Source organism: Triticum aestivum, chromosome 3B (assembly GCF_018294505.1).
Source record: "Triticum aestivum cultivar Chinese Spring chromosome 3B, IWGSC CS RefSeq v2.1, whole genome shotgun sequence".
NCBI classification, from domain to species: Eukaryota; Viridiplantae; Streptophyta; class Magnoliopsida; order Poales; family Poaceae; genus Triticum; species Triticum aestivum.
The window spans coordinates 125,861,049-125,883,607 of record NC_057801.1 but is presented as its reverse complement, the minus strand read 5'-3'; the positions used below and the strand labels follow the sequence as shown (position 1 = coordinate 125,883,607).

Genomic DNA, 22,559 nt, shown 5'->3' with positions numbered 1-22,559 from the left:
TCCTCTACAAGGATGCGTAAGGCGAAATTCGTCCTATTTACAATATGATGCGCTTCTTGTGTCAGAAACTACACCAAGAAACAGCTAAAAAATTTATGGGCGTGTAGAACTTTACTCGTGACTTACTATCTAACTATACTTATTTGGTCGCGTTGATTAGAAGTAGGAAATATAACTATGGCAGCTTGAAAATGAGTACTATCCACTATGGTTCTTGGAATTTTTTATCCAGAGATTTAATTGTGTTCAAACAGTGTTCTGGCAAAAAGGAAAAAAATCCACTACCATGTCGAACAAGATAACTTAGCTTAGCAAACCACACCACACCAAGATATTTTTCCTCTTCTCTTCTACTTCGATTTACTCCACATGCTCTCACTTTTCATAATTCCTTTACTCGTATTTTGATTTATACTCATTCTGACTGGAAACTGTAGGATTTTAGGCCATTATGCCCTGTGCTTCTATGAGACATTTGCAGTGCTTCTGTTTTATATACTGTTTAACTGCTTCCCAAAGGTGCTCATAATGCAGAAATGACTTTAGGAAGAAATTCTATCTCGATCTGTTCATTGTCTGAGACTTCTATGGATCTTATCGCAGGATACCAGAATGTGGGCTGCTTGAGACTTGCCTGGAGGAACTGGCGACAAAATATGCAGAAACCAAGTTCGTTAAAATTATTTCCACGGACTGTATTCCCAACTACCCAGATAGGAATGTCCCTACAATACTGGTGTACAACAACAGTGCTGTCAAAGGGACTTATGTTGGTCTACAGAAGTTCGGTGGAAAGAAATGCACACCTGAATGTAAGTTGTACCACACAATCAGTTTCCATTATCTCAGTTCAAGTTTTCTTTTGTGTGGTTAGTTCAAGTTACTCTTCTTTATTTAGTTGGTTGGACAAAAATATTGCCAGTACACACCAGTGAACAGTGTGTATGTGTGTGACTATCTTAAAGTTGCAATTAGCCAGTCGCAGGATACAATTCACAATTTCTGTGGATATTACAATCTAGACGGCTTAACGTGACTATAATCTTTGACCTTAGGATGAGGTTTTTTCCTTTCGTACTAAGAGGAAAACATGTTCATTACGACAGGCATGTCTATGGTGGATATATGGTCCTGGTGTATGTTTGCCTTGCATCATCTGACAAACAGAAAAAAAAATCGAGGGAACAAATTTTAGATGAGTGCCTAACACAGTGGCATGCCTAGTTCACAGTTATGCTGCTGTTACCATTAAAATCGAATACGTCGTGTGAATTAGAAACGACAACGGATTTTTCTTGATCATGTAAATTACACCGACTGATGTGAGCACACGGAATCTTTAAGTGTCATGCACGGTCTTCCACTCTTTATGCTAAACTTTCATTCTGTTTATTTCAGCTGTTGCATTGGCGCTTTGCCACTCAGACCCAGTACTGAATGATGGACAAGGTGGTAACAATGTCATGGAAGGCGTTCGCAGGAAGTTCATAGAAAAGGTTGTCTCCCAGCTTGAAACGCGAGAAGACGAAGATGATAGCGACTAAAATTTACACCTTTCTGCTAGTTTTGTTTTGGTTCAGTGATATCATTTGGATCTACGGATAGTCTTGCCTTTCCTGATCTTATTTGGTTGTTTGTGTGTGAAAAACCTGAAAGCTGTTTTGACGAGGTTCTGTATAAACTTTGTTCCAGTAACTTATATGATACACGTGGTTGTAATGTATCTTGGTGTTCTGGTTCTGAGAGATGATTATGGAATATGGAACTTGCATACTGAAATGGAAAATTTCGTCAGCAGAGATGATTATTCGCGTTGAAGCAAACTGCACACACATTTATTCTGGAATTTTGTCTCCATTGCACATAATTCCTGAAGAGAAACCAGAGAAGAAGGGCTTCTCTGGATATCACAAAGGAGAGTTATTACAGTACCATAGCTCGGTTCCGTTCATGGAGGAGCTTGTGGCCGCATCCTGAGACGGGGAGGAGCTTGTGGCCGCATCCTGAGACGGACGAAGACGATAACCGCGCTGGCGAGGATCCACGGCGAGAAGAGGGCTTTGACTACGCTCGACGACAGTAGCGACTCCGGCACCCCGTTGAAAGCCACCACCGCCATCAACGCCAGCACCAGCAGACCGACGACGATCATCGAGGCAGGCTTGGTCCACGACACCTGCACCTGCACGACGAGGAAAATCCAATCCGTCAAGTCCTTCTGCAATATCCCCACACCGCGAGGTGCAAAACGCAAAACGGGCAGGGATCAGCTCCATTACCTTGGGCTCGCCGTCGAGGGCGATGGCGGCGCCGTCGCGGAAGGGCACGGCGGAGTGGCCGGTCGCCGGGTCGGGCCGGATCCGGAGGCCGCGGCGGGAGACCCCCGGCTTGAAGGCGAAGAGGGCGCGGAGCTCGTGCTCTGCCTGGATGCCGCGCACGTCGAGGCGGTCGCGGCGAGGGCCCCTCAGGCCCGACCGGAAGACCTTGGGCGGGCCGGCGCCCCGCCGGTACAGACTCACCTCCACCGACGGGTCGCGGGGGCTCGCGGCTGGCTCGAGCAGCGGAGTGGTCAGCGACTCCTCCGCGGACGCGACGACCACCTCGTCGTCGGCCATGGCGTCTGCCTCGGACCCCGGTGCTAGTTTGGCTGTCGGTGCGCAGTGAACTGATGATGCTACTCTACACTAGCACTGTCTGTAGTTAACTTTGCGAAAATTTAAGCAATTTGAAACGAAGAAAGTAAACCACGTGAAAGCGTAGACCAATTTTGGAAACGTGCAAGTGTAAGCTCACATGAGGCTAATCAGTCAAAATTAAAACACATCAAGCAGTACCTTGCATTTGGCGATCTGGAAGCAGCTATGGGATTACAACCCTTTAAACGCAATTCTTGCTAAGAGCATCTCCAACAGCCGCGCTAAACAAGCGCCGGGCCGCAAATTTGCTCATTTTAACGCGCCGCAATCGGTAGAGTGTCTCAAGCAGGCGCGCAATAACCGCGCGCGTGGCATATAGAGTTGGGCGCGGTTTGAATCGTCATCGCGCCCTGCGTACTTGGGGCACCTGCTTCCGCGCGCGGCACACACGAGCGCTCGCGTCGCACTCTCTCCCCCGCGCCACCTTCGCCCCGCACGCGCCGGCGCCGGCGAGTTGACCCGATGGACGCACGAGCGCTTGTTGTTGGTGTTTGTTGTGCTAACTTGTTTTGTTTTCATGTAGTTAAATATTGCACAAAACTTGTTCAAAGGAGAGGAGAAGAGGACCAAGAAGGGGAAGATCAAGAAAGGAAGGTCATTTACCTTGCCTCGTTGCTATGAAGTATTGAAGGATGATGAAAAATGGAAGAAGCGTGAGGATATTGATGATTTGGATTTGAGCAAAAAACGCAAGCGAACAATTAATTTGAAAGATAATGATGAGGAGAATGCATCAAGTGAATATGGCAAGAGAAGCCCCACACCAAACTCGGTTTCATACTCAAAGCCAAAACGACCGGATGGCACGAAGAAAGACGCAAAAGAAAAGAAGAAGAGGAAAAAAAATGATGAGCTCAAAAATGCTATGGAAGCAATTGTCAACGCAAGAAAAGAAGCCAACGAGGTGAGGAAAATGGCAAGGAACCAAGATGCCGCGGCCGAGGAGAGGAAGTTGGCGATCGAGGAGAGGAGGGTGGCGGCCGAGGAGAGGAAAGTGGCATTGGAGGAGAGGAAGGTGGGCATGGAGGAGCGAGCTAAATTGTTGGAATGGGAGAAGCACGTGTTCTTCTTGGACACATCTTTGTTCAATAATGCACAAAAGAAGTATGTCAACCTTGCCCCCGAAGAAGTCTTGATCCAAAAAAGAGCCATGATTCGCACAATAGGTGACGGTGGCCTTGGCGGCATGGGTGGCGGTGAACTTGGTGGCATGGGTGGCGGTGGCCTTGGCGGCATGGGTGGCATTGGTTCAATGGGTGGTTTTGGAGCTACCATGGGCGGCATGGGTTCCATGGGTGGCTTTGGGGCTACCATGGAGATCATGGAAGGCATGAGTGGCTTTGGAGCACCTCCGGGAGGCTTGGACGGCATGGGTGGCATGGATGGCATGAGTTTTACGTCTCTTATTGGGGACATGGGTGCACCTCCGGGCGCCGATGTGCCACCTTCGCATGAAGATGCCATTGAACATCTTGGCAACACCTTTCGAGCTTCACGTGATGAGGATACGGCGCACAACAATGAAGAGGAGGAGAAAGAATCGTCTTCGGAGAAGTCGGATGAATCGGAGGAAGATGGGGATGAAGACGAAGACGAGGACGAGGCTTGATTGTTGTGCCTTTCGTTTGTTCATGAACTTGGTTTGCATTTTAAACTTGGTTGAATTATGTTGTGGGCATGAATTTGAACATGTGTGCATGAATTTTTGGCACGAACTTGGTTGAATGATGTTTGTGATTCAAATTATATGTCACGTGTTTTGTGTTTATGTGTGAAATTTATGCCCAAAATGAGAACAAATGTAGGCGCCGGCTGCTCGCGCGCGTTGCATTTTAGCGTGCTACAGGAGCTGCGTGCGTGCTGTATTTTGGCGCAGCTGCTGGAGCCAACGCTGCGCGACGCGCAAACCTGGCGATGGGCGCGCCGCAAACCAGATTTTAACGCGCCGCGTGTTGGGCGGTTGTTGAAGATGCTCTAATAAACATATTCCTATAAGTGATGGTTGTCCGATTTGTCACAAGGAAGACACGAGTCACATGCTATTTCAGTGCGACTTAGCAAGCAAACTATGGGCTGGTTTGGGTCTCATTGATCACATAAACCATGATGTGCAAGTGGATCGATATGGATCAGCAGTGTTGGAATTCCTCCTCGTGGAACCGGACTCACCTTTGGAAATCATGCCAAGCTTAAATTACAAAGAGGTTATTGCTGCAGGCTGCTGGTACCTGTGGTGGCTACGGAGACGACATACACATCATGACTCATGTCCCTCGTCATTTAGGTGCACAGCTTCAGTTCTGGCTATTGTGGGTAACTGTGTTAAGTCCATTACCCAGAGGTGGGAATCGAACGAGCACAAATGAAAGAGGCCGGAGGCGAGATTCATTTGAATGCGGACACGTCCTATCATGAGGAGGAGGGAGTATGAGCTACTACTGCTATCATACGAGATGAAAAAGGCCGATTTATAGTGACACGGTGTAAGTTTATGCGTGACGGATTAAAATTGGTGAATAGATTGGGCTTTAACAGGGTGCAAGCGGAGTCTGACTCATTGAATGTCGTGAACTACTGTCAAGGACAACATCGATGGTCGGATGTAGCGGCGGCCATTTATGCAAAATGCATACACTCGGCGACTTCAATAGGAAAGGTCATCTTTACTCATTGTTTTCATGGGGCAAATATGACAGCTCACGAGCTAGCTAAATACAGTTATTGTAATAAGTGCGATGATAGTGAGGACGTGGGCATAGCCCAGTGGTTGGGGGCGCATGATTGTAAACCTAACGACCAGAGTTCGATCCACGTCGGGGACGAATTTCTGGAATTCTCATGAGGGATGCTTCTTCTATATCAATAAAACCGTGGGTGCTAGTGCCCATGGAGTTTCATTTTTTTTTAATAAGTGCGATGATAGTTGGACTAATGAATCTCTTGTGTTCTTAATTCGCGGGCAAGTGAATGATGTAATCGTTATTTGAATTAATAAAGCTAGCCAAGATAGCCTTTCCTCAAAAAATATTAAAACACGTTGCAGTCACTCTAGCTAGAAACTCTTCTCACTCGTCTCTTGCGCCTGTCTTCTGGCAGCGGCGATTTGTTCTCAAACCATAAACCCTGCCTCACTACTTCCCATAAGCGAGATCCCTTTGATTCGGTGCTAATCAAACCTGGAGCGGTGAATCCCACTCCAGATACGCGGCTCATCGCCATCCCAGCTGCTACCACCTTGTCCACCTTGTCCACCATGCCCACGGTGAGTATCCATGAGGCATGAACTTTGTTTCCTTGGAAGCAAGAACTTGCGTGTTGCAAGTTGTGATTGGCTTCTGAACTTCACAAATGGTAGAGTACATTCCCAATGAATTGGCTTCAGCCGTAGTAGCAAATCGTCGATCCTCTTCCCACTCTAGCAGTCTTGTTCATTCGTCTGTGGCCGACGGAAGGGCAAAGTATAATCAAGTTATTGTGTGTGTTATCTGTTGTGAAACCTTCGGGTCATCATGGCATATTCTACAGGTTGGGCTTTGCTCTCGTTTGATCTCATGAACCATGTCACCAACTGTCTCCTAGCTACTACATGGACCTCTACTCCATGTGCAACACCCGACACTGTGTCATCGATGACCCCAATAATAACACAAATCTCAGTTTCTTCCCAAAACAATGTATCATGATCAACGAGGTCGACTAGTTTTAACACCTTACGCGCTTTGGTGAACATAACCACATGTTGCGCCCTCCACAAGGACCTGTGAATACTACACAACTACTATGTCGCCACTACTACACAAGGTAGCCTTTTCATATTCATGGACAGGAAGTTGCCTCGCACGGCATGCATCCTCAACCCTTCCACTGATTACTTGTTTGTTTCACGGCGCCCATGATCACCGAGGAGATGGTTGCTACTTTTGTCATTGGTTATGTGATTTTGCCCACACTTTGGTTACTTCATGACTTTGTTTGTTGTTGGCAGTGTATATTTCAATATACGGGAGGACAAGCACACTTATCCTTATAAGAGGCCGAGTTTAATAGAAATTATGTGAGCAACGGTATCTTTGTTCAGACGAGTCTTTCTATGTTCATCCTTCCGAGACATTGGTTGTTCTTCCTAAGGATTTTTATGACCCGCTGAAACGAGGCATACATATCGTTGTTTTATTGTAGAATCTGCGTAAAGGATAGGATATCCGAAGCCATAAACACAATATGTTTTACCTTCCTTTTTCACGTTGAGCTTCCCTTTACAATTATCCAGTTCCTCTTCAACTACACCGTCGGTGCCCGGGAGTCTGGACTAGGAGTTCTAAAATGCCTTAAAGAGCTCCCTGATATCATTCTGAGCTTGAAGGATATTTTTCTTTCTTCTTACCCCAAGTATGTTGAATTCGATGACAGTTGAACTGTTGAATGGGCTATTCTTTGTGATTCTAATTACCCGTTTGAGGTATCAAACATGATATGGCTCCACTTCTTCATGTATTTTGTAATGCTCTCTAGCGCATGTGCACCTCCGTATCTCTTACTGATGCAGTTTTGTGTTTTTTGGCACAAGAAAAATGTTTGTATCACAATTTTTGTATCCACTTGCTAACATGTTCTTGCATTTGAACGTTCCATGTTTTTCAATCATTGTTTGTTTTTGTTTGTACTGAGTAAGTTCAAATTCTGAACACACATTTTGCTTACTCGTTTGCAGCAACCCGTGTCAAAAAAGGGTGGGTCGCAATCCAGTCCAATGCCACCTGTAATGCTCTATTGCACTTAGTGCTTACTTGTTGATGAATATGTCAACCTTGGAAATGAGCGAGCGGTTAACTTGCATTTCAATGAAAGCAAATCCATGCTTGGATGAGTATGACCTAACATGTGTATACATTTCTCTATAAGCAGAGCCATGTATGGATGGCGAACATGCCCCGTTTCATGTACGCATAATCGGACATACATATAAGGATGAAACTGGATATCCTTTGAAGCCCGCATATAAGTCATTTGAAGTCAAATTTATATTAATGAACAAAATTGCATTAGGTTGACCTTTTGGTATGCTTGTCAAGGAAATATGCCCTAGAGGCAATAATAAAGTTGTTATTTTATATTTCCTTATTTCATGATAAATGTTTACTACTCATGCTAGAATTGTATTAACCGGAAACTTAATACATGTGTGGATGCATAGACAAAATACCGTGTCCCTAATAAGCCTCTGGTAGACTAGCTCGTTGATCAAAGATGGTTAAGTTTCCTAGCCATAGACACGTGTTGACATTTGATAAACGGGATCACATCATTAGGAGAATGATGTGATGGACAAGACCCATTCGTTAGCTTAGCATTATGATCGTTCGATTTTATTGCTATTGCTTTCTTCATGTCAAATACATAATCCTTCGACTATGAGATTATGCAACTCCCGGATACCGGAGGAATGCCTTATGTGCTATCAAATATCATAACGTAACTGGGTGATTATAAAGATGCTCTGTAGGTATCTCCGAAGGTGTTTGTTGGGTTGGCATAGATCGAGATTAGGATTTGTCACTCCGAGTATCAGAGAGGTATCTCTAGGCCCTCTCGGTAATACACATCATAAGAAGCCTTGCAAGCAAAGTGACTAATGAGTTAGTTGCAGGATGGTGTATTACAAAATGAGTAAAGAGACTTGCCGGTAACGAGATTGAACTAGGTATGAAGACACCGACGATCGAACGGGCAAGTAACATACCGATGACAAAGGGAATAACGTATGTTGTCATAAAGGTTCGACCGATAAAGATCTTCGTAGAATATGTGGGAGCCAATATGAGCATCCATGTTCCTCTATTGGTTATTGACCGGAGAGGAGTCTCCGTCATGTCTGCATAGTTCTCGAACCCGTAGGGTCCGCACGCTTAACGTTCGATGATGATACACTACTAGGGAAAATCCTAGTAGTAGCGCGGGGTTTGACGCTAGCAGCAGCGCGCGATGCGGCGCTACTAGTAAGGCGCTACAGCTAACTCTTAGTAGTAGCGCGGTCCGTACCCGCGCTACTACTACTGACTATATCAGCAACGCTTTTATAGAACGCGCTACTATTTGTTAGTTGTAACGGTTTCCTAGCCCCTCGCTACTGCTATATATTTCATCATTTTCCCCAGGTTCCTACCCCGTTTCAGTGGTTTCGGTGGTTTCCGTCCAGATACTAGGTACTACTAGATATCAATTTCATAAAGCATTATAGGTACTAGGTAGTACTCCCTCCGTTCCAAATTACTCGTCGTGGTTCAAACCACGACGAGTAATTTGGAACGAAGGGAGTACTAGATAACAATTTCATATATAGTCAACATGCATCCTCAAGCAGTACTTGGTGATATCGACCATGATCATCATATGTAGTTCTAGATGATATCGGCGACGATCATCATATGTAGTTCTAGATGATATCGACGATGATTATCATATGTAGTTCTAGATGATATAGCCACACACACATATGTAGTTCTAGATGATATCGAAGACGGTCATCATCCTCAAGCCTGGCCGGTTGGTGTTCCTGATAGTAATTAGGATGGCCTGTCCAACACGAAGATTCTTGCCATCGAGGAATCTCTTCCACCCAACCGAGTTTAAGTGTGTGCGACCGTCCGTGTCCATGCGGTAATTACAGATTGTGACGGAGCCCCTTGCGGTAAGGTGTAGTCCAGCTGAGCCTTCTTCATTAGGCTCGATACCATAACTACAAATAGGCTCTTTGCCAATTTCTGAAAAAGAAAAAACATATCAATTAATAAATAGCCTCGCACATACTCTTGCAAATAAGTATATATGGATTATCTACACTATTAATAGTTCCTTAGATTCTACACTAATAAGCATATCATCGACTAGATTCCACACAACATATCATTGGACTCTACACTAAGCATATCATCGGATAATTTGCATTTGTAAGTATAACATACCATATCATGTCGATCGACCATGGTACTTGTCAGGCGGGTCACGAATGGCACCCCGACAAAGTCAGCACGTGGCGGCATTATGTCCCATAGGTTGCACACCTCCTCCTCGCTCAACCTCGTTCTTTGAGCTACGATGGCTTCATGAAGTGGGTCCTCATCATCTTCATCGAGTGGGTCCTCATTATCTTCATCATCTTTGTCATCTTCATCATCTTCCACCAGGTTGATATAAATGACAGCCAGTTTGGGTCTTTCTGCTCTGAAGGAGAAGCTGATCAACTCACCACCAGTAAGACGCATGTGGGCGAGGAAACGGGCCCATCCATCTCCTCTAATTTGCAAAATATTGCGTCCTTTCTCGACCTCCATAGTGTACGCCCCCCCCCCCAGGAGCCTCAAATGTCACAATGTCTCCTGTCAGCTTGTTGAATTTCAACCTCACATTGCATGTGACGATCTGTGTAAAAAAGCAAAATGACAAAATGCAGTAATGCCAACACTAAAAATAAAATAGTTGTTACATTTCATATAATTTCTTACCGCCGCATGACGAAAACTCGGCTGGAAGTAGATGCCGAACAGCTTGCCAGTTGCAAGGCTGCTGGCGCACCTTGACTTGCACAATCGACATGGTGGTGGTGGTGGTGGTGGTGCCATTTTCCTAAAGCAATATGAGCAAAGGATTAACGATCCACTTCACACGAAAGAAAAACAGTAGCATGTGATTTTTTTGGTTCTTCTTCACTTATATTTTCACAGCTAGGTGGTGTCAAATCTTCAGAGCTATCAACTAGCATACTAAATCAACTAAATCAAAATGTTTTATAAATCAAGTAAATCAACTAGCCTATTAAATCAACTTGCATACTAAATCAAATAAATCAAAATGTTCTATAAATCAACTAAATCAACTAGCCTACTAAATCAACAAAATCAAAATGTTCTAAATCAGCTAGCCTACTAAATCAACTAAATCATATGAACTAAATCAAAATGTTGCATATGACCTAGCCTACTAAATCAAAATGTAGTAGGGAGGAGGGGTTGTGGATGGAGGAGGGAGGAAGGAGAAGGAGGGGCGACTGGAGGAGGGAGGAGAGAGTAGGACGGAGGAGGAAGGGCGGAGCGAGGAGGGGCCGGCCGGCGGCGAGTCCAGGGAGGACGGAGGAGGAGGGCGGTACCGAGTCCAGTAAGGAGGAGGGAGTGACGGCGGCACAGAGGGAGGAGGGGTAGGCGACGGCGGCCGACGGGGGAGGACAGGCGCGGAGGGGTTGACGGCGGCACAGAGGGAGGAGGGGTAGGTGACGGCGGCCGACGGGGGAGGACCGGCGCGGGGGGTTGAGGGGGAGATCGAGTGAGTGTGGATCGAATAGGGAGGAGAGTGGGTGGTGAGATAGCTAGTTTTAGCAATAGCGCGGTGTACGTAAAGGCGCTATTGCTAGGTATACCACACTTCTATTTAACGCGTTGCTGCTATAACTAGCTCCATGGCGGGGTCATTGGAATTATAGCAGTAGCGTGTCTTAGAGGTGGCACGCTACTGCTACTTTTCTTTCAGTAGCGTGTTCTGGTGGAGCGCGCTACTGATAAATTGCAGCAGCGCCCTATTTTAAAACTCGCTGCTGGTAAGATCCTGTGTATAGGCTTTTCCCTAGTAGTGATATTGTATTATATGAGTTATGATTTGGTGACCAAATGTTGTTCGGAGTCCCGGATGAGATCACGGACATGACAAGGAGTCTTTAAATGGTCGAGAGGTAAAGATTGATATATAGGATGATAGTATTCAGACATGGGAAGTGTTCCCGAGGGTACCAGGTACATATCGGAGTACCGGAGGGGTTACCAGAACCCCCAGGGAGAAGATATGGACCATATGGGCCATGAGAGGGGAGAACACCAGCCCACAAGGAGTGGCTCGCCCCCCTTAGGCATGTGGGCAAATTGGAGAAGGAAAAAGGGGGGTTCACCCCCTTCCTTTCTCTCTTCTCCCTTCCCATTCTTCTCTGGTGAAAAAAGGAAAGGGGGGCGCCACTTGGGGAGACCCCAAGTAGGATTCGGATCCTACTTAGGGCACCCCCTGGCTGCCTCTCCTCCTCTCCCACCTATATATATATGTGGGGAGGGGGCGCCTAGAACATACACCATCAATTGTTAGCCATGTGCGGCGCCCCCTCCACAGTTTACACCCCCGGTCATATTCTCGCAGTTCTTAGGCGCAGCCCTGTGCGGATCACTTCACCATCACCGTCACCACGGCATCGCCCTGACAGAACTCATCTACTTCCTCGACACCTTGCTGGATTAAGAGGACGAGGGACGTCATCGAGCTGAACGTGTGCAGAAGTCGGAGGTGTCATACGTTCGGTACTTAATCGGTCGGAGCTAGAAGAAGTTCGACTACATCAACCGCGTTGTCAAACGCTTTCGCTTACGGTCTACGAGGGTACGTTGACATACTCCCCCCTCCCCCATTGCTATGCATCTCCTAGATAGATCTTGCACGAGCGTAGATTTTTTTTGAATTTGCATGCTACGTTACCCAACAACTTGTACGCTAGTTTTCACGGGCTCCCACTTGCATCTGTATTAGAGATTACAAATCTTGCATGAGTAAGTTTTTTTCTTAATTACGAGCCTTGGGTGAAGTGTAAGCGTGTTGAACATAGAGTTATTTAAAAAACTTAAAACAAGCTAGAGGGACTAGTACACAAGACAAAACATGAAATATTTCTCCCAAGTCCCGACACAAAATCACCTTGTAATCCAACTCAACTCGGGAAGGTTTATTTGGAAACTAAAAGATCCATACCTTCTAGCCCATCTCAACCGATAATATTATTTGAAAACTGAAAAAAAAGAAATGAAGATTTTTGTGCAATATCTCTTTAAGGGGTTTATCTTGAAGGATAACTTGACTAAGCATAACTAGACACAAAGCAATAAATGTTGCTTGTGTGATTAGGGTGAGTTGATTCAACATGTGTGTATTCATTAATCCTTCAGTTGTTTTATACGACGATGATGTTGTAGTGATTACATATTGTTTGATGAGGGGAAGTGGAAGACCTTATTAATACTCGCTCTGTTGTAAGTCCCGCCATCTTATGGTGGGTAATTTGATGGCCAACCTTTTACCATCTACTACGTACTAGCATTTTAAATAGCAGGACTTCTTTGGTGACTTTGTTAATCTCAAGACATGGCTCAACGTAGGTGCTCGTAAAGGATGGGATGTGATGTACATACGTGCGTTCATAAAAACGAGTGTATGTGAGGGTCTCCGTCTATATTGTGTTTGTAAAAAAAAGTTTTAGAACTGCCTTGTAGGTTTGGTAAAGCAAACCACCAAGCCAATATCCTTTCAAAAGAAAAATAAAATCTCCCTTTCTTTTCTGAACGAAAGCATAGCTTCATTACTTAACTGTGAGGCATATCGCCCACAACACATTCGCCCACTCGGGCGGGTACATCGGACTCCCAGACCAAGCATTGGTCAGGTTCACATTGGCGGCCAATATTGGCAAGCTCATGTGCCACACAATTCGCACTACGCCTACAAACAGAGATGGAAAAATGAGAGAACCACATCTTAAGTTGATATTTCATGTCCTCTAAAACGACCCCATACGCCGATGAGTCCACCTTGCGCACATCCAGGGCATCAGCCAATAGCTGCGTCTCGAACTCCACCCTGATCATTCCAAGGTCAGCCGCAATGGTGATAGCATGGGACATGGCGAACACTTCAGCCGCAAATGCATCGGACATGTGCTCCTGTCGTCCCGCTCACGCATGCACCAGGGAGCCATCCGCCAACCTCGCTGCTATGCCCCAGCCTGCATGTTGTTGTCCCAGGACAAACGAGCTATCAACATTGATTTTATAAACGTCATCAATGGGTGGGCGCCACTTGTCCTGCTTCGGCTCGTGGACCTTTGTACAGAAAATCTGCACATATTCGAGGACGCTGCTTCTCGTTCTCCATGCCACTTCCCCCGGTGGGAACGGCAGCTCACCCTCCCTCGCCTTGTTTCTATTGGCCCACCACATCCACCAAAAAGTGAGGATGTGCAGCCGCTTTTTTTCATGTAGCCCCCAGATATAATCGATCATTGCATGCACCCCCTCGAGCTTCTCCAGATCGCTTCTCTCCTTTTCCATAGCAAGATCCCTCCACACTTCCTTAGCAAGCTTGCATTTGACAAAGAGATGTCCCCCATCCTCCTGTCCTCTGCTGTAGAAGAGACACTTAGTATCTTTAGTGGGTATACCCCTCCGTGCAACCGTGGTACGTAGCGCAAGGGACTCGTGTTTAAGCCTCCAAGTGAACATTTGGATGTTTCTGGGACAAGGTAACTTCCAAATTCTCTTCCAGGAGTCATCCCTAATACTATGCAGATTTCTAGGAACCATGGAACTCGCACCAACACCTTCATCCCTCCGTGTTTTTTCCAGCTGAACATATAACTTATAGGCACTCTTGACAGAATGGGCCCCTATTTGATGTCATACTGCCATGCCATGAAGTCTTAGGCACCATCTCTAAGAGGGATCTGGAGAATGTGTACCACATCATCATGCCAAAACATGTCCCTAACCAACTGCTCATCCCAGGAGCCTGTATATGGATCAATGAGTTCACTAACTCGCTGTAATAGGCACTGCCCGAGAGGTGTGATCACAGTTCTAGACCAGGGTCGAGGAATCCAAGGGTCGGTCCATATGTTGATATTTGTACCATCCTCGATCCTCCATATGTAACCCTCTCGGACTAGTTGGACACCATGAAGCAAGCTGCGCCAAGCATAGGAAATGCCCGATGACGGTTGAGCCTCAAGGAGCCGACCATTCGGGTAGTACCGAGCCTTCAATATCTGTGCACACAGCGAATCTGGTTGTTGTATTAACCTCTAGGCTTGACGGGACAACATGGCAACATTAAACGCGTGCATGTCCCGGAACCCGAGTCCTCACCGAGCCTTTGGTAGCGTAAGCTTGTTCCATCCTATCCAGTGGGTCGTGTGTTCCTTATCTTGCTGACTCCACCAATAATTTCCGATCAATGAACTTAGCTCCTCACAGAAGGTCTTAGTCAAGTAGAAACATGACATAACGAAAGTGGGTATAGCCTGGGCCACCGACGTGACCAGCGTTTCCTTCCCTGTTTTCGCAATGAGCCTCTCCTTCCAACCATAAACCTTCCCCGAGATCGCATTCTTGACAAAAGCAAACGCCTTGTTCCTCGATTTCCCTACATGAACAGGCAGGCCAAGGTATTTTTCATTCCAGCTTTCACTATGGATCTGCAAAGCGCTCTTCACACCATGTCTAGCTTCAGCGCTAGTATTAGGACTGAACATAACCGCGGACTTCTCCAAGTTTATGCATTGTTCTGAGCAGCTTTCATAGAGGTCCAAGATTTCCCTTAAAGCCTCTGCCTCCTTCCTTTTTGCCTTAAGCAAAAGAACTGAGTCTGTTGGGGATATAACTACTGAGTGTAAATCGCCCAGGAGGGGTCGGTTCACGCTCAACTATATTGAAGCCCATGAAGACAAAGAAGATGGCGCTTTACTGATGAAGCTAGAGGCCCGGAGACCATAGGCAGATTAGGGCCCATAATGGTAAACTGCCATAGTTGTATAACTTGTATTGTAAGTTAGGAAAGGGAGAGACCGAGCCGGACACTTGTATGAGCCGGCCTCGGGACTCTGTAGACCGGCCGGGCGTCAACCTGTGTATATAAAGGAACGACCCGGGGGCGGTTCAGGGACAAGAAACAACAACTCGAAAGCCGGGCATAGCATGTTTGCTCCCTGGTAATCGAAACCCCAATAATCCCATCACAACTAGATGTAGGCTTTTACCTTCATCGTAAGGGGCCGAACTAGTATAAAACTTCCGTGTCCTTTGTCCGGTTTAACCCCTTTAAGCTAACCCGTTGCGATGGCTCCATGACTAAGTCCTTTCACAAGGACATCTGACGTGATATTTCCACGACAGTTGGCGCCCACCGTGGGGCTATCGCACGATGGTTTCGAGTTCTTGAAGGGCAACTTTGAAGGACTCAAAGGGTACGCGGTTGGCCGGATGACCAAGAGTCATCGCGGCAAGCTCTACATCGACGATGCAGGGTGGGGCCCCGAGGCCAGCTCAATCGAGTACGGGTACCGGGTCCCCTTTGGCGGAATTCACATTTTCATCGGCAAGATCGGCGAACCGGGTCCTGAGCCGGACATCTGCACCGACCTCGTCGAGACGGCTCAGCATGCAATCCCTGCTCGGATTCAGCCTGCCATGAAGCATGCATTCGTAGGATGTGTCCACGGGATCGGATTTGAACCGGTGTCCGAAGGTGAGACGGTCGCTTATTCCGACGACAAATCATCCACCGGCGAAACTGAGTCCCTGTACCAAGTTCATGACGGTGTGTTAGAAGGGTATTCCAATGCCACCAGTATTCCGGAATTTCTTGAACCGCCAAACCGAGTCGCAATCTTCATGGCCGGTACACAGCCAACTTTGCAAAATTCTACTGCAGCGGCATCCGGACCAGCAGCTGGGGTAGGAGGCCCCGCGCGCCAGCCAGCTCAGGTTCTGTCCGATATATTCGTTGCCTGGACGACGTTATTAGCCACAACAGTTACCCCGGAGACTCAAGACCGGCATAACACAGAGGTTGTTAAGTTACGGGATCAGATAACTCAGGCCAAAGAGGACTTGGCAGCTGAGGAGACTAGGATGGCTGAGGAACAGGCCGCTTTAGATGCCCAGGCGCAGAGGATTCAGGCCGAGAATTATCGCCTTTTGCTGGATCAGAACGCCTCGAATGAAGTATTGAGGAGGAGACATCAGTCTCGCTTGCCGGCAGATTGCAATGCGATGAATCTCTTCAGTATGCCAGGGGTAGGAACCAGCAACCCGGCAGCAGTAAACCGGACTGTCGTACCAAGGACTGGAGCGCCAGATCAACCTCAGGTGATGGGTCCACCTCGACGAACCGACAACCCGCCCCGGTACACAACACCCCCGCCAGGTCACTTCTCTACCCCTTTGGATAACATGATAGCAGCAGCATCCTGGCTGGCAGCTATTCCGATGGAGGGTGAATCGCCAGCGGCGGTCAAGACACGGCGGGCCAGGGATCTTCTTCAGACTGCTATGGTGCAGCAGCAAGCTTACTCATATAGCCAAGACAAGATTCACACGACCCCACGTCCCAGCAAAAGCTATAACAGGCATATAGATGAACCGGAGGTGTACAGTAGTGTGCGGCGCCGTATTGTCCCTCAAGGACCCAATCCGGCGCATGGTGAAGTGAACGCTCAGGACGTGGTGGATAACGGCAGAGCACGAAGGGAGGCCACTTTAGCAGCACAATATGCGGGTTGTTATCAACCCGCCCCGGTTCAGCCAGCAGCTTCAGTAGACCGAGGCACCGGGCTTGCCTTCAGTTCTTGGGGAGTATCGTGTCTCATTCCGGCTCTCCGTAATGTGCGGCTGCCTAAGGATTTCAAGGGTCCACGAAAGGTGCCTAATTACACTGCTGATCAGCCACCTGAGGCGTGGGTTGAAAGTTATGAGATGGCGATGGAGATGCTGGGTGTGGATGAAGCGGCATGTGCAAAGTACTTTACGATGATGTTGGAAGGGACAGCCCGCACCTGGTTGAAGAACCTGCCAGCTAACTCCATCGAGTCATGGGACCAGTTGAAGGCCCGATTTATAGCAAATTTCAAGGATACATGCAAACAGCCCATGTCCATTGTGGATCTGGATGCCTGTGTTCAAGGAAAGAACGATTCAACAACTCATTGGGTGCGCCGGGTTTCGGAAGTTTTGCACTCGTCAGACCGCATTAACGCTGGCCAAGCAATCATAACGCTAGAGCGTAATTGCCGATTTAAGTCACTGAAGATGAAGTTAGGATGGCTCAAGCGCCACTGCAATGATATGGGAACCCTTATGGCAGCCTTGGTAAAGTATGCCGATTCTGATAATACCAAGGATCCTGATTCTGATGAGGAGAAACCGGAGAAGGGAAAGAAGAACGGCAGTGCAAAGGGATAGCAACACAACCAAGGGGGCCATGGGAATAATGGTAAGCGCAAAGCGGATAATTCAGATTTTATGGCTAACACTAATGTGCAGCATCGTAAAGGTAAACCGCCCCAGCACGGTGGCGGTATGAATCTGGAGCGTTTGTTAAACTAGCCCTGCCCAAAGCACGGGACCAAGGAGGTTCCAGCAACACATCTTTGGAAAGATTGTCACATTATGAAGGAGTTCAAAAACTCTGATCTCTTCCGGTATGATTAGGGTCCATCGGGCGGTTCAGGTCCAGGTTTTCATAATGGCGACGGTTCAAACTCTGGATTTCAGAATAATCAGGGCAACCAGAACAACCAAGGTGGTAATAACCAACTAAATAAAAAAGGGAATCATCAGCAGTCAGGTTATTAGAGTCACCCAAAGCAGTTGAATGGTGGGCAGTATCATGTGCTCACTACTAGTTTGTGCAAGCGTGATCAAAAGCTTCACAAGAGAGCAGTTAATGTTGTTGAACCGGCAGTGCCACGTTACTTGCGGTGGTCCGAGCAGCCCATTGTGTGGAGCAGAGAGGATCATCCGCCCTGGGTTGACAATCCGGGTCATCTAGCTTTGGTGGTGGCGCCTCAGGTGGGAGGTTATAAGTTCATCAAGGTGCTGATGGATGGAGGAAGCAGTATCAACATCCTATACTACGAAACTTTCCGTCGCATGGGGTTGACAAACAAGAGTCTTAAACCATCAAACACTATTTTTCATGGTGTAGTACCAGGTAAATCAGCGTATCCTGTTGGCAAGATCGCTTTGGAGGTTGTGTTTGGGGATGAACATGATTCCAGATCTGAAACATTGACCTTTGAAGTGGTGAAAATCCAGAGCCCATATCATGCGCTGTTTGGACGGCCGGCTTACGTGAAGTTCATGGCAAGGCCCTGTTACATTTATTTACAGCTCAAGATGCCGGGTCACAAGGGGACCATCACAGTTCACAAAAGTCGTAAGATTGCTTTGGATTGCAAGGAAGGTGATGCGGCATATGCTGAGTCGGTTTGTGCTATAGAGGAGTTGAAGTTCTATAAGGACAATGTTGATCCGGCAGACATGACCCCTCTGAAGAAGCCCACCACTGAGCATGACCCGACCCTGAAGGTCAAACCAGTCGATGAGACTAAACTTGTTGACTTTGTGCCTGGCGATTCATCAAAGCAGTTTAGCATCAGCACCAATCTGGATCCGAAATAGGAAAGCATGCTCATCGAGTTCATCCGTGAGAACCGGGACATTTTTGCATGGAAGCCTTCTGACATGCCAGGTGTACCGAGGGAACTCGTTGAGCACACTCTCAATATTGATCCTAAGTTTAAACCAGTCAAGCATTTTCTTCGCCGCTTTAACGAGGAAAGACGCAAGGCTATTGGTGAGGAGGTAGCCCGGCTGTTGGCTGCGGGGTTTATCATTGAAGTGTTTCACCCTGAGTGGTTGGCTAATCCGGTGCTAGTCCTTAAGAAAAATGGCACTTGGCGCATGTGTGTGGACTACACAGATTTGAATAAAGCTTATCCAGCAGATCCTTTTGCTCTCCCACGCATTGATCACATCATTGATGCGACGGCGGGTTGTGAGTGTTTAAGTTTCTTGGATGCCTATTCAAGTTATCATCAAATCAAAATGGCAGTTAAGGACCAGGAGAAGACAACCTTCATCACTCCCTTTGGAGCCTTCTGCTATGTTTCTATGCCTTTTGGGCTTAAGAGTGCCCAGGCCACTTATCAGCGTTGTGTGCAGAATTGTCTTCACACTCAGATTGGGTGCAATGTTCATGCTTATGTGGATGACATTGTAGTAAAATCCAGGAAGAAGGAAACATTGGTAGATGATCTCAAGGAGACCTTTGACAATCTTCGGGTTTATAAGATGATGCTTAATCCGAACAAGTGTGTCTTCGATGTTTCGGCAGGCAAACTCTTAGGCTTTCTGGTGTCCAATAGAGGCATTGAAGCTAATCCGGAAAAAGATCAAGGCAATTACATCTTTGGCTAAACCGGCTTGCATTAATGATGTTCAGCGTCTGGCGGGTCGAATTGCAGCCCTAAGCCGGTTTATTAGCCGCTTAGGAGAGAAGGCGATCCCTCTATATCAGATGTTGAAGAAAACATACACTTTTGTCTGGAGTGATGCGGCATTTGAAGACTTGAAGCGGCAATTGGCTGAACCGCCGGTCCTTGCTGCTCCGGTTGACAAGGAGCCCTTGTTATTGTATGTGGCTGCTAATGTCCATGCTGTCAGTGTGGCCATTGTGGTTGAGCACAAGGAGGTTGGGAAGGAATATCCGGTTCAACGGCCGGTTTACTATATCAGCGAAGTGCTTATCGAGTCAAAGCAAAGATATCAGCATTGGTAGAAGCTGGTATATGGGGTTTTTATGGCAAGTCGGAAGCTCAAGCAGTACTTTCTAGGCCATCCCATCATAGTGGTCAGTTCTGCTCCTTTGGGCAATATAATTCAAAACAGGGAGGCAACTGTCCGGGTTGCAAAGTGGGCAATCGAGCTTGGTCCACATGGGTTGAAGTATATGCCTCGTACAGCCATCAAATCTCAAGCGCTTGTTGACTTCATCAATGATTGGACTGAGTTACAAGCACTAGAGGACAAACCGGATAACACATACTGGACTATTCACTTTGATGGATCCAGGCAATTGGAGGGCTCAGGGGCTGGAGTTGTTCTTACTTCCCCTCGAGGTGATAAAATTCGTTATGTTCTCCGCTTAATGTTTCCTTGTACTAACAATGCAACTGAGTATGAGGCGCTACTCCATGGTCTCCGTGTGGCCAAGGAAATGAATTTAAGCCGAGTACGATGCTTTGGAGATTCTGATCTAGTGGCCCAGCAAGTTTCTGGCACTTGGGATTCTAAGGATCCACTCATGGCGGCTTACAGACGCGAGGTGGATATTGTAGCGGGTCACTTTAAGGGTTATCAGGTTGAGCACATTGACCGGCGCAAAAACGAAGCAGCAGACGCTTTAAGCTGGCTGGGATCTCAGCGTAAACCGGTACCACCCAATACCTTTTTAGATATCTTGCATAACCCATCTGTTAAGTTGCCTACAGAAGAGGATTTAGCTATTCCTGATCCGGAGGCCTAGTTGGTCGCCGTTTTACATGTCATTTCGGATTGGACGGTTCCATATCTGGCGTATATGAACCGGGGCGAGCTACCAGATGATGAAGTTTTAGCCCGACAGATAGTCCGGCGATCCAAGTCTATGGTTATTCACAATGGCGAGTTACACCATTGCAGTGTGTCCGGCGTATTTCAGTGTTGTGTTTCTCCTGAGGAAGGCCAAGAGATTCTACATGAGATCCATGAAGGGGATTGTGGTCACCACGCCGGTTCAAAGTCTCTGGTGGCTAAAGCTTTTCGTCATGGATTCTACTGGTTGACAGCTCATGCTGATGCGGAGAATCTGGTAAAGTGGTGTGATGCTTGTCAGAAATTTTCACGCCGAGCTCATGTTCCGGCTCAGGAACTACGGATGATTCCTATCACTTGGCCGTTTGCTACTTGGGGGCTTGATATGGTGGGACCTTTTAAGCGATCCAAGGATAAGAAGACCCACCTGTTGGTGGCGGTTGACAAGTTCACTAAATGGGTTGAAGCGAAGCCCGTAAGCAAGTGTGATGCAGCTACGACGGTTCAATTTCTCAAGAAGATCATCTTCCGCTTTGGCTTTCCGCACAACATCATCATGGATAATGGCACAAACCTTTCTAAAGGTGAGATGGAGGACTTCTGTCAGAGAGAGCACATCCAGCTTGATATAGCATCCGTGGCTCACCCCCAGTCCAATGGTCAAGCGGAGAGAGCTAATTAAGAAATTTTGAAGGGTATCAAGCCCCGGCTCATGGTTCCCTTAAAGCGGACGCCGGGTTGTTGGGTGGAAGAATTACCTTCGGTGTTATGGAGCATTAACACCACCCCCAACAGATCAACAAGCTATACACCTTTCTTCATGGTTTATGGGGCAGAGGCGGTCCTCCCAAGTGATATTCGTCATGATTCGCCCCGGGTAGCTAATTATGTTGAAGCGGATAATGAGCAAGCACGCCAGGAGGCGTTGAACCTGTTAGATGAAAAATGGGACATGGCTTTGGCTTGTTTGGCGGTTTATCAGCAAGACCTGTGGCGTTATCACAGCCGCCGGGTTAAAACAAGAACCTTTCAAGAAGGCGACTTGGTGCTCCGGCTCATCCAGGATCAGACCGATATGCACAAGTTATCCCCACCTTGGGAAGGAACATTTATGGTCAGCAAGAATTTGCACAACGGGTCATACTACCTCATTGACGTTCGAGACAACTCACGCAGTTCTGAGGAGGAGACCCGGCGGCCGTGGAACATATCTCTCCTTCGGCCTTACTATACTTGAGCCATAGGCTTCTCTTATGTACATATTTTGACAATGTATATATTATGATCAACATAACAAAACGGCATCCTTGCTATAAGCAAGGCCTCTGCTGTTTTTTCTCAAATATCTTTTGAGTTACATGGGGGCTTCAGCTGACAAAGCGGAGTACTACCTGTTAAACCGGCTATCATGCCACAATACAGCTTGGGAGCTTCACACACAAGGGGCCAAAGAGAGTCTGGATGCTATGCACAACTCAAACATAGGCACCCAATGAGCACAGCTCACAAAGTTACTTGGGGGCTCTTTGTGTAAAGTAACAAAGAGTTTGAAAGGACCCTTGTAATTGGGTATCGACCCACGACTTGGAAGCCTGGTGTATTCACCTAAAACCCTGGGTTAACCTGCCTTCATCAAGTAAGCCACTCCTATCTAGGT

General features: G+C 47.0%; 2 protein-coding genes across 2 annotated transcripts in view; one reads left to right on the top strand and one right to left on the bottom strand.

Annotated features, from left to right (window-relative positions):
* The window catches only part of LOC123068947 (phosducin-like protein 3), a 2,491-nt gene extending 768 nt beyond the window's left edge, over positions 1-1,723 (top strand). The window contains exons 2-4 of the mRNA XM_044491656.1: positions 1-16; positions 604-812; positions 1,399-1,723. The exon at positions 1-16 is cut by the window's left edge and continues 128 nt beyond it. Of these exons, the coding sequence (XP_044347591.1) occupies positions 1-16; positions 604-812; positions 1,399-1,544 (371 nt within the window). The 3' untranslated portion in view covers positions 1,545-1,723. The remainder of the gene's footprint in view (positions 17-603; positions 813-1,398) is intronic.
* Positions 1,724-1,774: 51 nt separating this feature from the next.
* Positions 1,775-2,702, bottom strand: LOC123068948 (uncharacterized). Its single transcript, XM_044491657.1, has 2 exons — positions 2,280-2,702; positions 1,775-2,182 (listed from the first exon to the last, which is right to left on the bottom strand). The coding sequence occupies exons 1-2, from the start codon at positions 2,613-2,615 to the stop codon at positions 1,949-1,951; spliced, it is 570 nt and encodes a 189-aa protein (XP_044347592.1). The 5' UTR covers positions 2,616-2,702; the 3' UTR covers positions 1,775-1,948.
* Between the last annotated feature and the right edge of the window lie 19,857 nt (positions 2,703-22,559).